This window comes from Pelophylax lessonae, assembly GCF_965119305.1.
Source record: "Pelophylax lessonae genome assembly, chromosome: 6".
In the NCBI taxonomy this organism is placed as follows: Eukaryota; Metazoa; Chordata; class Amphibia; order Anura; family Ranidae; genus Pelophylax; species Pelophylax lessonae.
In genome coordinates this window covers 62,916,834-62,933,611 of record NC_138773.1, presented here as the reverse complement: position 1 = coordinate 62,933,611, position 16,778 = coordinate 62,916,834, and the positions used below count along the sequence as shown (strand labels likewise).

The 16,778-nt window shown below is 42.6% G+C and overlaps 1 protein-coding gene across 3 annotated transcripts in view; it reads left to right on the top strand.

Annotated features, from left to right (window-relative positions):
* TRAF7 (TNF receptor associated factor 7) overlaps positions 1-16,778 on the top strand; it is a 110,682-nt gene that overhangs the window by 60,302 nt on the left and 33,602 nt on the right. For all 3 annotated transcript variants that reach the window (XM_082261270.1, XM_082261272.1, XM_082261271.1), the window contains exons 6-9: positions 614-706; positions 7,277-7,310; positions 12,492-12,675; positions 14,704-14,838. In XM_082261270.1, coding sequence (XP_082117396.1) covers positions 614-706; positions 7,277-7,310; positions 12,492-12,675; positions 14,704-14,838 — 446 coding nt within the window. The remainder of the gene's footprint in view (positions 1-613; positions 707-7,276; positions 7,311-12,491; positions 12,676-14,703; positions 14,839-16,778) is intronic.

Below are 16,778 nucleotides of genomic sequence, written 5' to 3'. Positions count from 1 at the left end.
GAGCTGAAACAGGTTTGTACATATTGAATGCCTTTAAAAAAAGTCCAGGACCCACTAGGTAGTGAAGCCAGGGTCAGGATGACAGCCTTGAAACATTCATATTAATTAACAAGTCAGCAAGTTCCTCCTGTACAATTCAGCATTTGACATTTGCATGCTTGCAAGTTGAATACTATGCTGAGCTTTTGTTTTTTTCCATAAACCCCGGTGTTTCAATGTTCCAGTGTTCTCATCAGAGTCGCCAGTGCACTCAACTTCCATGGAAGGTACAAATCCAAATAATGGTTTGGTGTCCGTGTTGGTTTGTCTATAGATACTTCATATTGAAGAATATTCAGATGAGAAGTCCAGCAGAAAATGACTGACATCTTTTTTTTTAATAAAACAAACACTAGATATTCCTAAGTCCCGGGCCATGCCATGAGGTTGCAGGTGTTTCAGCCTACTATTGGCTTCATAAAATTCAAATATTACATTATATAGGTTTAGGTTTTAACACCAATGAGCAGATTAATGTTCCACTGCAGGGAGGATGAATGATGTCACCAATTTCAGGATGTCTGTTCAGTGATATTTCCTTGTCTCATAGCCCCTGTGTTCTGGTTCCTTGCAGGACCCGCTAGTGTTTGCAGAGCAGCCCTCCGTAAAGCTGTGCTGTCAGCTGTGCTGTAGTGTCTTCAAAGATCCCGTCATTACCACCTGTGGGGTGAGTAGAATTCATGGTGTTCCTCAGCTTCATTGTCATACGTCATAACATACAGAGTTAATTTTTATGCACAATGAGTGGGGCACATAATACTAGCTATATCTGTTGATGCTTGATTGCACTGTGAACATTGAACAATGAAAAAGTGTGCTTGCACGTTGTGTTTAGTTTAGTGTACCCCATAGCAGTCCCCTCTAGTCTGTGGATTTCATAAAGTGTAAGTTCACCTTTTCACAGAAAGGGAAAAGGTGAACTAACACACTATACCCTCCCCACCCCAGTCCATGCAGCTAGTGCAGCTGTCCAGGGATTCGAAAGCCCCGCTCTTTTTTTTTTTTCTTGTCTTTGCTTGTTCTGGGACAGATCAAACCAATTTTGATTGGTCAAAGTGATTTGATCTGTCCTGGAAACCCTAAAGGGATGTTGAGGGTGTAGTGTGTTAGTTTACCTTTTTGATTTTTGTGAAAAAGTCAATATACATTTAACAGCCCATTCACACTGCCGTGACAGGATTTTGTGGGGCGACCTGTGAAGCTGTGCACCGCGACCTCGGCGCGACTTGCACGGACTTCATATATTTGAAGTCAATGCAAGTCGCCTCCAGGTCGCCCCAAAGTAGTACAGGACCCTTTTTCTAAGTCGGAGCGACTTGTGTCGCTCCTATTAGAACGGGTCCTGTACTATTCAATGGCGAGCGACCGACCGCGACTTGTCAGGCGACCAAGTCGCGCTAGTGTGAATGGACCCTTAAAGTAGGCCTTTAAAGTCCACATGGATACGAATCACATTCTATACCGTAGCAACAGTTTATCTCCCTTTTAATTGTTAAAAACCATCTATGCGTTCAAATAGAAGTGATTTTTGCCTAGGCTAAGATGGTGCTATCAGTTTGCTGCAGTCAGGATGAAGCATTTCCTCAATCTCCTCTCTTCCAGTGGCTAGACTGTACATTGTACCTTTTGTAGCAAGCCTTAAGGTGAGAGGCTGTCAAACTTTTGTAAAGACCGCCAAGAACTGTGCAAGATTTACATGATTGTGTCACCTGTGAGACAACATCTTAATCTAGGGAGTAGATGCTCACCCTAGATGATGTCTGAATAAAGATGACTGTTCTTTTGAAGTAAAACGCAACAGAAGGCATTGTCAGAGGGAGTACGGTTATCTGTGTGAGCAGTAATCAATAACTGGAAGTTTTGCAGATTACTTATCCCTTATGCAAATAGCATGAAAATATATACTGATGCTTGGTCCGCTTTTAAAATGTATCTTTAGTTTTGGATGGAGTGGATATTTCATTCTCCAGTATCTACCAAACAATGCAATCTAAAGTTTTGGTTGGTCCGTCCCTTTATATTTGGATAGTTGCAGTTATTGAAGTTGCACTTTGCTGTATTTCTTGCATGTATCAGTTTTAAACCAAACAAGAACCGCACCACCTTTTGTGCTGACTAGGGACAAACTAAATCTGAAACCACCACAAACCCTTCAAAGAACAATGAGCCACTGCTCCTGTAAAAAGTAGCATTCATTTAGTACAACAGTATAAAACAGACATATCACCCTAACTCCTAAAAACATTTGTGCGTTGCAGACACAGCACGTGATTCGCACTGGAATCTCATCGCAATCCTGTGCACATCACATGCAATGTTTGTGTGGTGCAGGACCTTTTTTTCCTGCACCTGAATCTCATCATGTTTTGCGATCTGTTTCGGGGTGTCGTTAATCTAACAATGACACCTGCCCTGCATTGACTGCAATCCGGTGCGAGAAATACACAGGATTCGCTGCGTTTCCCCGCACTGCGTCTGTGTGAACCTAGGCTTGGGATCCATTCACATTTGTGTGCAGCAATAATGTGCGGTGCTTTGAGGCAACCCATTTTAAAAAAAATGGGCTGCAGACACAGCAAATTATCCTGGAAATTGGACATGTCACAATATTATAATGAATCGCACTGCAGCACATTATGGTTTGTGTTGTATTGCCATTCAAAATGTAATTCAGTGCAATTATTATTATACAGGACTACACTACACACTATGTATTTTACATAAGAAGTGCAGCTCATTGTTCATTGAAGGAATTGTGGTGGTTTTATGTCTTTGATTCACAGAGTTTTTGAATGCTATCCATAGAGCTCCTCATCGCCTTTCAGTGATAGCTGGCTGCCCTGTAATTACTCAGCTTGTACAAGCTCTCTATTTAATGGTTGTGTGTAAAATAACGCATTTTCAGAGCATCTGGGATCTTGGCAGCCTGTGTCCGGAGGATGGTGATGTGTTGTTTGGCACGCAGCTGTGGACATTGGCCGCACGTTGTTATGTACACCTGTAGCCACAGCTAAGTTTCCAGTTTTTCTAAATGCCTGCTGATAGCTGGGAAAATTGTTAATGCGCCGTGACCGTTACCCTTTCTCACAAAGAGAGACAATAGAAAATGATTACTAAGCTTGCAGGTTTTGTTTGTTTGTATCACAGGCTATATTTAATTCAAGTGTGCTTAAAGCAGAACTCCAACAAAGCAATGGAGGACACCTTATGCATTGCACACTGTTTTTCCTTCCTTTTGTGATTCTGTTCAGCCAGCTCTGTGATTCACTCACCAGGGCTACTTTCTTACAAATCTGCTCTCCTCCCAATTGCTATAAATTAATGAGCATCACCCCGCTAGTGAGATCTTAATACTTTTGCCTAAACAACTTCCAGTGCCTGAAGAATGTTAGGATGACGACCGCACTGAGGCAATAAGGCCATTCACCTTTGGAACATGTTACATGTTCCACCCGTTTACCATCATCCACTGCGGCAGACAGCATGTAGTTCTCAATTAACTAGGAGGGCTCTGGTGAGCACTCTAGTAGTTTGCTGATTCTTCTTTCTCTCAGGACAGACTCCGTTCAAATTAGCGCGTCTCCAAAGTCGGTTTCCACTGTGACTTTTGGTGCACCTTTGATCCGAATTTTCATTCTCTGGGCCAAAGTCGCATCAAAAGTCACACTAAAGTAGTGCAGGCACATTTTCAAAGTCGCTGCAACAGGTGCTATTGAAAAGAATAGGCTGCGACTTGTCAAGTGACTTTGATGTCCAAAGTCGCATGACAAGTCATATAAGTGTGAATGGAGCCTAACTGTCTGCCTGTAGGTCAAGGTATGAGCAGACAGCTATGCTTAGAGTCTGCAGGAGCCTGAGCTCACACCCATGATCTGCTGATTACGGGTGCAATACTCTGCAGGCTCCCTAGAAAAAAAAATGCACACTTTACCTGCAAAAAATGTGCATTTTTAATTTTTATTTATTTTTTTAAGATGAACTTTATTCTTTAACAGTCGGCAGCAGATAAAAAATACAGGGATGTTATTCACTTAAGCAGTAAAATGTGCTGTGATCATGTGCATCACTGCTATTTACAGTGCTCAGATTTCATTTGCACTTAGACATGGAACTCTACTTTTAAAGATAATGTAAAAAAAAGTGACATTAACCCAAAAAAGATAAATGGGAAAAAATGTGACTAAAATGCAAATGATCAATTTAAGCAATTAATCAAAAACAAAATTATATTCTCGTTCCTATAACTTGTCATTTACACTTAAAGGGGCAGTTGCAGTTGATTCAAATATATTTGGGTTGGCGCCCTCTTATTACGCACATTTTTTTTTTGGAACTCTATTTTGTTGCCCACTCTGCCGGCAGCAGTGACAGGCTGCAGTGATGGATCGCACAGCGTTAAGTGGCATTTCTTTTATCCTTGTAGCCTGAAAAACAGAACACCCAGCCCTAACCATTTAGAAGTCATTCTTGTGACGGCTGGAGAGTCCATTCAGATTGGCTGCTCTGGGCTGGACCACCGATAAATAGATTGTGCAGTGCAGCCAATAGATTCTCAAACAAAGCTTGGGGTGATGGTTGGGCAGTGTTAGGGCAAGTGTGGACAGGCTTTAGGCTTGATGGCATCACTCTGATGCCAGTTTAAGGTGCTACAGAATCATTGAACATTCAGAATTCATTGTAAAGTGCATATTCAAGCAGTTTTTTTTTTTTTTGCTCTAAGGGTTAAGAATGTGTGAACGACACAGGAGTGTGGCTCCTATGCAGAGGAAGGAGCGGATTGTAACTGAACATGACAGCTAGGTCAGTGGGAAGCCCTTCTCCGGAAACCCATGAGCAATGCCGGCCAAGTCATGGAAAGTACTACGGCAGGAAGCTGTAGGGCTCTTATCCAGTAATATTGCTCAAGAGCAGGCACCCTGCAGCTGTTCTTCTCAGGAAGGGGGCTGGGAGTCTACTTTCTATCAAGGCCAAGGCTCATGGGATGTGCTGACCTATACTGATCACAGAGCTCAGTGAAAGTATGGTATAATCAGACAAAAATTAGATATTGGACCCAACTAAGCAGCTCTGCTGCAAAGATTTACCAAATTCTTTCTACAATTCAAAGATGGACACTAGGATTGCACAACAAATTACAATTTAGTATTCTCAGAAGGGAACAGAAAAAAAACGGAACTAAAAGAAGATTGTTTATTATGTTTAACGGGAATTGTGAGAAATGAGAGAGAATTGCTTAAGTGCTTGAACTCTGCCGAGCCAGCTGTGAGCTCCAGGGATCTCACACTCTTGCTTGTTAGCATTTAAAGCTTAAATCCAGGCACATATAAAGACGCATATCAGTTTGGCTCTGTATTCCTTTATACATCCTAAAATTTACTTTTAATGCAAGTAGTGTAAGTATCTGGGTTTGGGTCACCTTCCTGCATTCCCCATACAACAGACTGGGGTTAAGAAAAGAAGCACAAGGAGCCAATCAGTTGTGCTGCAGAGGAAAGGCCCCTTGCCTGCTGCTTTTTTAGGCCTCATTTACACAGGGCATGTCATAGGCCTCATTTACACAGGGCATGTCAATGCGTATTCCATGTGAGGGTCGTGTTATCCACACAGGGATGCACTGGTGTTCTGTGCATCCCTGTGCAGGCAGTCCCATTGATGTCAGTTGGGATGGAGTGGCTGCATGGACACAGCTGCTGCTCCCAATTCGACATCTGTGCAGGTGCATGTTCCCGAACGCAGACAGTGTGTGCTCAGGGCCATGCACCCACACAGATGTCGTATTGGGAACAAAGGCTGTGTCCCCGCAGCTGCTTCTTCCCAGTAGTCCTGAAAGGGACAGCCTGCACGGGGGTGCATGGAACACCTGCGCATCCCCATGTAAGTAAACACAGCACTTGCATTAATATGCCCCATGTGAACGAAGCCTTAGGAATCATTTCTGAATGCCAATTTTATCCTTTGATATATTAGCAATTCATTCTCCAAAGCACCTGACTTGCAAGAATGGTGCTTTTTGAACTGTGAGGTCCACTCCAACTTCCGGGTTAACGGCCTATATGAATTCTGCAATTAACAAGCAGACTATCCTATAATATATGTACTACATTATTTAAACGTTAAATCCATCAAGTCAGAAAAGCTGCCAAATAACCAAGATATCAGGTGACCGCAAGCACCTCTTCACCAGTACTGTTGATCTGGGCAGAGGGATACACCGGACAAATCTGGCTGGAGCCATAATGTGGGTGGGTAATTCGGTGTCAGCCTTTGGTGTCACTGGCTGACTACTTGTTTGCTTGTCACAGTGTCCTGTATATCCCAGAGAACCGTTAAGGAAGCTATCTGATCTTATTATCACAAATCTAATTCAGAGCCTAGCATGGTCAGTACCAAACAAAATGTCCTCCAATGACTGTCCAGCGACAGGATCACTGAGTGTTTGCAAAGCTTTTTAAATAAAAGGATGTTATGTGTTATGAAGGACAGAGGAGTGCAGCCCCAGCCTTTAAATTTTACCTTTGCTTACACTTCAGCAGCCAGATGCTCAATAAAAGATACTATAAAAAGATAATTGGATATATATTTTTTTTATTTGGCCAGCCACTGTTCATAGCCAGGCAAATATAGTATTAACTGAGGATCTCTATTGCTTTAGGTAGTGACAATCCTCTGGTGGCAGTTCAGTACAAGAAAAAAAAATGCAGTTTTAAGGAACCCCGCAGATCAGTCCTCCCTTTTTTTTTTTAATGGGTGTAATGAAAGAAAAAAAAACTGACCCGTTTTCCCCATCTACGCATTTAAGGTGGATGAAGGAGTCCTCCCCTCTGTGTCTTTTGTAATCTGACACAGGTAGACTTCCGCTGTCAGAATACACTGATCATCACTGCAGCCTATAACTTGCAGTTCTGATCAAGCAGGTAACATTCAATAGGTTGGTTGAACAGAAGTCTTTCAGTAGATCGACTTCTTTTAAACCACAGTGGCCAAACATGGAGTGAAATTTGGCCCGTCCCTGCTGAACCGGACAAATTTTGATCCGTGTATCGCTGGCTTAAGTCAGAAATATCTTCATTAAAAAAGGTGTAAAAACTTTCCACATGTCTTCCTTTCTTTTCTATTAACAAGGTAAACTATGCTACTGGTCACTAACTTTCATAGATATGTTATCTAATAGTTCCGAATATTATTGTATGGTTAAAGGATGCTTTTATTTGACAATCTTGTCCTCTCTTCTCTACAGCACACGTTTTGCAGAAGGTGTGCCCTGACCTCTGGTAAGTAGCACTTTACTCCCTTTCATTTGGAGTCCTGTTATTCAGAATTACTGCTTTTATAACTAAAGGATAAGAGAACCAAAATTATTTTATTTCCTGAAGATATCTTCGTTGTTTTGCCACTGTTTTAAGGGGGGGGTGGTCATATATGTCAAGTCAAGATACCTCTGTGATGTAGGGGGGCTTGTTCAGCTTCCATGGTATGCAGAGACATTTTGAAAGCAATGCTGAAAATACAGAAAGCTTCAGCCATTGGTCTGTTTGTTCCCAAAGAGGGTTGTATGTTGGGCAATGCCTGCTGTTCTGCATCACCCCACCAGTAGAATTCCTTACTACTTTTTCTAACCTAAAAGCAGACAATCCCATTAACCAGTTAGGCAGGGTATACACATTCAGTTTTTTTCCCCATTCTACCAGTGGGTTGAATGAACAAAAACCCTGACAGATCCCCACATCAACACAATTGATGTGTGATGCACACCCCCCCCCCCCCCCCCCCAAGAATACACTTATAAGCACTACAGCCATTGGCTGAAATCACTGATCGAAATGCTGGTTTTCCACCATGACTTTTCAACAGAAGTCGGTCATTATACCGGCTTCTGTTGAACAGTCAACAGTACACACGTTTCCTGCTGAATCGGCCATTTTTCGGTGCATGTATAGAATAACCTGCTAGAGGCCTTTATTTCTGAGCAAAGACTCAAATGTGTGCAGCTTCCACACCATTGTGACACTTGGGCCCCTTTCACACTTGTAAAACCTAAAAGTTACGCGACGTTGGCGCAACTTCGATGCAACTTGAAGCAATGCCTGTGTAATCCTGAGTTCTCTGAACCTCAAGTCGCATCAAAGTCAGACCAATGTAGTACAGGGACTTTTTTGAAGTGTGAAAGGGGCCTAAGACAGGCAAGGGTCCCAATTCGTGCAGCAGAGCATCTGTCAAAAGCTGTTTTAGCAATGCGTTGCTAGCCCAGTGCTTGTTAAAATGTAAACAAAAACAGACACATTGTTTTACCTACAGCTCTCAGGAGCAGCTCATTATAATTTTATTTTATTATTTACATTTTTTTTTTTTTTTTTTTTTTTTTATTAAGCAAACCTGAAAGTATGTCTTTTTTATGTAACCACCTAATTGACCCCTTGTTACACTAAAGCCCCGTACACACGTACCGATCGTCGGCGAACGATCGGCCGTCTTTTGTCCCCGGGCTGTCGGTGTTTGTTGAAAAGTGCAAAGACAGCACAAGAATTTTGTCCGCCGACTGCAGAAGTGATGTCATGTAATGGTTAACTTTCCCTGTGTTTTTTCTTTTCTGAGCATGCCCAGTCTTGCAAATCTGCAAACAATCGGCCGCTCTGGTGTCGGCATACAAAAATTTTAATGCTTGCATGACAGATTCTTTTCGGCCGAATGTGCGCTGTCGGAGGCATCATACTAACAAGCCTACAATCGGCAGATCGGTCGTCGGCCGAAGCTTTTCGGCCGACGATCGGTACGTGTGTACGGGCCTTTAATCAGTGGAGGTCAACTCATTTTGATGCAGGGCGCCTCATTTGTGGCCCCTGACATCACCATAATGTTCAGTGAATGTAATTCCTTAAAAAGCTGCTATATACTGCACATTTTTTTTTTTTTTTTTTTTTTTTTACATTCATTCTGCGGTATGATGCCTGATGTGTTGTGCGGAGTAAGGATACCCCGTGCCATCACATCATGCATGACGCTGCAATACCCCTAAAGCATGAAACTGAAAAATACGTTGTCTATACGTTGCATTCCTTAAACGATATCAAATAATAAACATTTTCAAAAAAGCAACAGGTGTGATGGGGGGTGGGAGAGAGAGGTAAGGGGAGGGGAATGAAATCACAGGCCCGAAGCTTTATTGAATGGACAAAGACACACAAGGGAGAGTGGGGGAAGGGGAAATCTTCAGACCTCCTCTTCCTCCATGAGATCCATCAGGTTATAGTCTCTGAGCAGACTGTGAACCAGTCTGCGACAGTCCTCAATGGACATCCTCTCCCGCTGGTGGATAAGGCGCTTTCTGGCGCACCATAAAGCGTCCTTAAAGCAACACAACACCCGCCAGGCGTTGTCAATGTCCTCTTGGGAAAAAGTTCCATGAAAAAGTCCATTCAGCACAGCAAAATGTGTGATGGCAGTCTGTGGAACAAAGTCTCTCAGTTCAGGTTCCAAGGCCCTCAACAGGCTCTGTGCAAATGAGCACTCCCAGAAAACGTGAAAAGACGTTTCCTCATGGATGATACAAAAGGGGCAGTGCCTGTATCTGCACAAGTTTCTGGCATGCATAAATGTCCTGAGTGGCAAACCCCCCTGGACAGCCATCCACGCCAGATCTTTATGCCTGTTGGTGAGTCCCTTTGAAGAAACATTCCTCCAGACCACTTTGCAAGTGGCTGAAGGGAGGCCTGGAACCGTCTCAGCAATGTCCGATGCTCTGATCAACTTGTAGATAGTTTTTGGCTTCCACAAGTCGGGCTTAACTCCATGCAGCCCCAGCTCCTTGATGAACTTGAAAGTGTCCAAGTAGTACCAAGGAGTGTCCCAGTTGTAGGGGATGGAGCTGTCCCATTTGTCCCATCCAAGGGACCTCCAGAGAGGCAGGAGGAAAAAACGGGACATGGAGTTGCCTCCAGAGTTCGAAGTTTTGTCAATCAAAGTTCTGCGGATGCAGTTGCAGGCAAAGAACACCCCCAGTAACGTTGCGATGTCGGGCACGCCCTTACCGCCCTTGAGGGGGATAATTACACAAGCCACTAGTCGTACAGGAACCATAACTGCTGAAAGTCATATTATCATAAAGCAATCCAGGTACAGACCGTAGTTGGCAGGATTTGAACCTGCGCAGGGAAACCCCAATGGATTTCGAATCCATCGCCTTAACCACTCGGCCACATATGCTACAAGAGATTGTCAAATACTACAGCCTAGCTAAAAGAAATGATCATTGACTGTGAACATATCATAAACTGGGGAAACATTTCATCAGACTGTTGGAGATCACTGTCATCACATCAGCTTTAGAAGATCAGTGCTTCCACATTTGTGCTCCCTGCAGCCCCATTAAAATTAGTTGTGCAGCGGGTGATATATCTCTAAGCAAGTTTGATTGTAAACGATCAGTGAAAAAATTTGAGAAAAGGGATGGACAGCAAATAAACAAGTAATAGTGTGAAAGAAATAAAAATTTTTTTTTTATTATACAGTAAAGGTCACTGGGATTTATTCTTAGATCATGGGTTATCTGATTCTACCTTCATGTGTCACTCCTTCATTCTACCCATATAACCCCACCCAATCCTTGAGGCTGCCATTTTTTGCTAGTGTTCTTTGGTGCTGGACCCCTTCTGTTGAAATTTTTTTTCTATTTTTCACTGTTCTTCTTTCCTTCCTTAAATTACTCTTCCATCAGGATCTGACTGCTAATTGCTATATGGCCCACTAGCAGTTCAGATCAGTTACCCTCGATGTACATCTTAGGTACTGTACCTGGATTCCGCAGCAGCGGGACCATCCTGTAATATTTGCTTCGAGCACTGGATCCTTTGTTCTGTATTCACCTTGGTATGTGGTTCAAGTTAGCTGCAGGGTCCTATTTAGGTCCAGGCCTGTGGTCCATTGTATGGCACCCATACCCTGAAGGGGTATGCTCACCATTACAGCCAGAGCCTCAACCCTGGACGGCAGCATCGCAGTGGACAATGTTAGAAAAGGTTTCCTTGTATCTTTACAAACTGGCTACTGGCTATACATGTCTTGTTTGATCATTACTTGGGTCTGTAATGATACATTATATCCTTTCATCCTACAAGACACACAACCGTGCTAAGCACACAAGCAGTTTTGAAGGCATCGGTTATAGGAAATCTACACTTTGAATGTTTTTACCCTGACTATTGTTGACCCAATTTATTTGGCTTTATACAGTAGGTAATATTCTATCATTTACCTATTTACATTTTGGAGGTCTTTCTTCCACCTAACTGGCTACCCTGACTATTGTTGTCCCAATTTATTTGGCTTTATACAGTAGGTAAAATTATAGAATTTACCTATTTAAATTTTGGAGGTCTTTCTTTCACCTAACTGGCAATTGCTCAAATGCTCCCGACTGCTCATTTACAGCTGCCATTTTATGACAACAATTCAGCTTGACCAGTAAAAAAACAAATAAATACCCCTGCGCACACCAATATACAAACCATATATTAAACCAAATAGAGTGCTGCTGCTAAATCTAAGGGAGTGCCACTCACTCACAAGTGTTAAAATATTCAAAATCGGTAGTGATTTAGCACTACATCTGCAATACAGTTACATATAATAACAAATAAATACGTATATGTGAATTTACAAGTCTATCAAGTGTATGATAGGATCATCATATAATATCATCATATCTAGAATATATATATATATTTATATACAACTTAATGTAATGACCTCGCATTTGAAAATGCGTTAGAGGCTGGTGCACCGCAGACAATTTGCATGTGTGTTATAAAACCACCAAACGGAGCAACACTGCTGAAGGCTGCAACTTTTTTTTTTTTTTTCATTCTGACATCATATTTAAAGAGAATTTGCCCTATGTGTAATGTGGCGGCTGATGGACAAATCTTGTTGAATTTGAATGTGATAGGTGAATCCTTTTTGAAAAAAAAATGGGCCAATACCGTGAATCCCTCTGAAAATAATGGGCAAATCCTCTATGGAAATTTGGGTTTTATGGGGAAATTCCCTAAAATACTGATGGACGAATGTCCAGTGAACATTCACGCAGCTAATCCCCTAGAAATAGACCCCATACAGAAAAGTATCCCCCCCTCCCCCCAAAAAAACCAATACTTTTCTCACTTGTGTATCATAAGTATGGGGGAAATCATTACCTGATTAAAAGGCCCATAGCTGACCTGTGTAATGATTCTGGAGCTTAACTGGTTTAGGATTTGTCAACACACATTTATGTTCTTTAAAGCAAAAGGTAAGAAAAACAGGCAAGTAAAGACATCAGTACACCTGTGGTTAGAAATTGCCTTCTCATAGGTTTAATTATACTAAAAAAAAAAAAAAATGTTGAATATACGCTTATACAAACCATGTTGTAATTGGACTGACTGTTTTTTCTTTCTTTTTTTTTTATTTTTAATCAGAAAAGTGTCCAGTTGATAATGCCAAATTGACAGTGGTGGTGAATAACATCGCTGTTGCTGAACAAATAGGAGAACTTTTTATTCACTGTAAATATGGCTGCCGCCCTTGCGCTAATGGGAAGCCTATAACATATGAGGTGGACCCCCATGGCTGCCCCTTTACTATCAAACTAAGTGCCAGAAAGTAAGTATCGCATTCTGACACTTCTCTCCTTTTTGTAACATTATTTTAGGTTGGATGCCTTTCGTCAGATAATCAGTACTGTGTAAAGGTCTTGGGCAGGTGTGAAAAAGTGCTCTGAATTAAGAATGCTTTTAGAATGAAAGTGTTAATAGTTTTTTTGTCAATTATCAAAATGCAAAGTAAATCAAGATAAGAGAAATCCAAATCAAATCAATATTTGGCCTTCAAACCAGCATCAATTCTTCTAGGTACACTTGCACACAGTTTTTGAAGGAACTCGGCAGGTAGGTTGTTTCAAACACCTTGGAGATCTAACCACAGATCTCAGGTTGATGCAGGCACTCACTATTGTACTTCTCTTCAGCCCTTCATGAACATACTGCATCCTGCTATAGCCAAATATTTCAAATTTTGACCCATTAGTCCAGAGAACCTGCTGCCATTTTTTTCTGCACCCCAGTTCCTATGTTTTCATACATAGTTGAGTCCCTTAGCCCTGTTTCCATGTCCTATGCATGAAAACATAGGAACTGGAGTGAAGAAAAATAGCAGCAAGTGCTCTGGACTGATGAATCAAAGTTTGAAATATTTGGAGGAGGCAGTTTGTTGGCGAAGGGCTAGAAAGTGGTACAATCAGTAACGCATGGTGGCGGTCCCTTGCAAGTTTGGGCAGCATTTCTGCAAACGGTGTTGGATATTTGGTTAGGATCAATGGTGTACTAATGCTGAGAAATACAGGCATATATTTATCCATCATGCCATACCATCAGGGAGGCCTATGATTGGCCCCAAATTTATTCTGCAGCAGGACAATGGCCCCAAACATACAGACAACGTCATTAGGAACTATCTTCAGTGTAAAGAACAACAAGAAACCCTGGAGGTGATGGCTTTCCCCCCACAGAGCCCTGATCCTAACATCATTGAGTCTGAACATGAAGAGACAGAAGGATTTGAGGCAGTTTACATCCACAGAAGATCTGTGGTTAGTTCTCCAAGATGTTTGGAACAACCTACCTGCTGAATTCCTTCAAAAACTGTGCGCAAGTGTACCTAGAAGAATTGATGCTGTTTTGAGGACTAAGGATGATCACACCAAATATTGATTGATTTGATATTGTCATGATTTGATTTGGTTTCTCTTCTGTTCATTTACTTTCCTTTTTGTTATTGGATAAAAAAATAAATAAACTATTACCAATTCTATTTCCAAAAGCATTCTTAATTTACAGCATTCTTTCACACCTGTCTAAAGACTTTTGCCCAGTACTGTATATGTCATCAAAATAAGGAAATGCAGCATTTATATTCATAGATAATATTGCTACTTTCTTATATTTGTGAGAAAAGCAAGAACCCTCATCAGGTTTTTATTGTTTGTATCACCATTGGGGACATTCACCCTCTATTTTTGCCCTGGTGATTTTGTCAAAAATGTTACCATTTTCATCTGATCAGCAATAGATGGGATATCTTCTAGTTGGAATTGTATAGTAAAAACATTAATACCAACTTCTAACACAGGGTCACAGATGCAGTTGCGTTCCTTCACTAGAGAGTTTGCAGACAGAATGGAAGCAATTCAGTGTGCCAGTAATAGGAGGTAGTCACTGACAGCTAGCACAGAAGCAGGCAGGTGGAGTGTAAGGACGGAAGGAGGGTTCTAGTTTAATTTTCCATGATCCTTCTTCATTCTGTTTGTCGTCTTGCTTTTCTTGTGTTTCAGCCAGTCCTCTGCAGTTTTGCATGGTAGTATAGCATAAGTAGGGAGAGCGTACTTTTTCAAAGGCAGCAGATCCTGTCCTGTGCAGGCACTCTCTCACTAAATATAATTTGAGCAGCAGAGGGTAGAGTTTATGAATCAAGCTGCCCTTTATCATTTATGTACTGCTCATGTTTTGCACTGGCTTGCTTTGTGTGTGAAATAGTAACTCTTCCCCAGTGATTTCTGACTTAAGCACTCTGAAACATTATGTCAAATTGTTAATGCCTCTTGTTGATAGCGTTTCACCAATTTCCTCCTTTCAGGGACCATGAAAGCAGCTGTGACTATCGGCCAGTGCGGTGTCCTAATAACCCTAACTGCCCTCCGCTGCTAAAGATGAACCTGGAGCCCCATCTAAAAGAGTGCGAACATATAAAGTGCCCACATTCAAAGTATGGGTAAGTAGATAGGTGGTCATGGGAACTCAGTCTACTGACCGGTAATGTGCTGTTTAGGCCTCTCTGTCTTCCCTATTGGTTCTTAAGTTACTTTTACTGGAAGAGTGAAGATTTTGGTATAAATCCAGCTGCCTATGTTTGGAGCTACTAATCTATTGGTTTGAGGGTCGCATTCATTTCACTCATGCATTCTTTCAACATAAGTTCTTTTTTTAACCCCTTTACTCCCCAGTAACTCATATGGGCGGCAGCAAAGAGTTGGGCTTTAAGACCCACATTCCGCATTAAATGCGTCACTGGGTAGGCAAAGCTCCCACCACAAACACTTGTTTCTCTATCGCTCATTGACAGACGTAGTCTTCTTGATTCTCAAGAGCTGGGTTATGTTGTCTCCGCAGGAGTAGGACTAGGCAGAAAGACAAAACGTTCTGGCTCCACCTTAGGGGCAGTCCCTGAGGGTATATCCTCCCTCTCTCTGCTACAGGGAATCAGTTTTTTTCTGTCTAGTCAGGAGTAAGGACCTAAGTTCCTTGCTGGGATCTTTTTGGTCCTGGCAAGATTTTTTCTTTAGAAGAAATATTTTTTAGGTAGTTTTTTCTCCAGTATTTTTCCTGTGAGATCTTCAAGCAAAAACGCCGGACTGGGCGACACTAGTGGTCACCCCAGCCGGCCTACGAGCGCGCGCAGACCATTGCATTGCGCTTGGTCGGCCGCGACACATTCAAGTAAGTATGCGGGGCCGGGCGACGGGCTGGATGTTGAGATCCAGTGGTCACCCCAGTTTCTGCCTACGAGCGCGTGCAGACCAGAGCTCCGCGCTGGGTCGGCCGCGACGGAGTCCCAGTGGAGGGACTGACCTTGCGAGTTAAAAGTCTCGCTTGGACGCCAGGAACCTGAGAGTCGAGGCGTCCGGAGTGGTCCACAAACCCCCACCCCGGTGGAGAGGGTATTGTGAAGAGAGGGTGCCTGTCGGTTCGGTATGGTGAGTAAACGTTCCCTTTTTTTCTTTCCTCGTTATGAGGCAGTATGAATTATGGGCCCCTCCATACATGGTCAGTATATATCTGACACTAAAAGTCCCCCTTGTAAATACAGTATGTGTTTGTGGGAAGTGGACTTGGTTTGAGAGCTAACACTCTACCCAGCAGACTGTAGCATTACAGCAGACATAGGAGGTATAATCCTACCTTATTTTTAGTGTATCTCCTGTAGATCAATCAATCGCCACTCAGCAGAGATGCAGGTGGATGTGCTGGGAAAAACGATTTCGGCGGTCCGCTGCCATTTTGCATGCATGTCCTCAGGTCACGCCGGCCGCCATGTTTTTGGAGTCTAATGTCTCCTGTATGGGGGCGGCCATGTTTCATGAGCCCAGCTACCTCGTGGAGAGCTGGGAACGCCGGAAGGCGTACACAGGGGGCGGAGCCACGTCCTTCTACCCGGGAAAAAGCAACAGCTCCTTCCAGTCTGTAAAAGACAGACGCTGACTGCAGTTGGTTGGAAACTTCACTGCATCGGTTGGTGAGCCTTGGGGGTCCCTCTCTCTCTCTGTGGGATCGAGAAGCAGGTACTCTGAGGGGCGCTATTGCGCTAGGGGGAGACACATAAAAAAAAAAAATTAAAAAAAAAAAAAAAGAGGTATTTTTTATTTAAAAAAAAAAAAAAAAGTTTTTTTGTGTTTTCTGGCAAAGGTGTCCTGAATTAACATGGACCCTGCCACTCATGTATCTCCTCCGGATCCCCTCGAGGGGTCTGCGGGATCCTCCAGCACACCACTGACGATTGAATCATTGTCCGCTATTATGGAAACTTTTGTGTCCCGGGTGGAAGTGGCTTGTCAGGGACAGGGCGCAAGTAAGCGACCCCCGCCTAACCCCTTATTATCTGTAACCTCGGATTCAGACTCTGAGCCTATTTCTGCAGTTGCAGGTACTTCATCT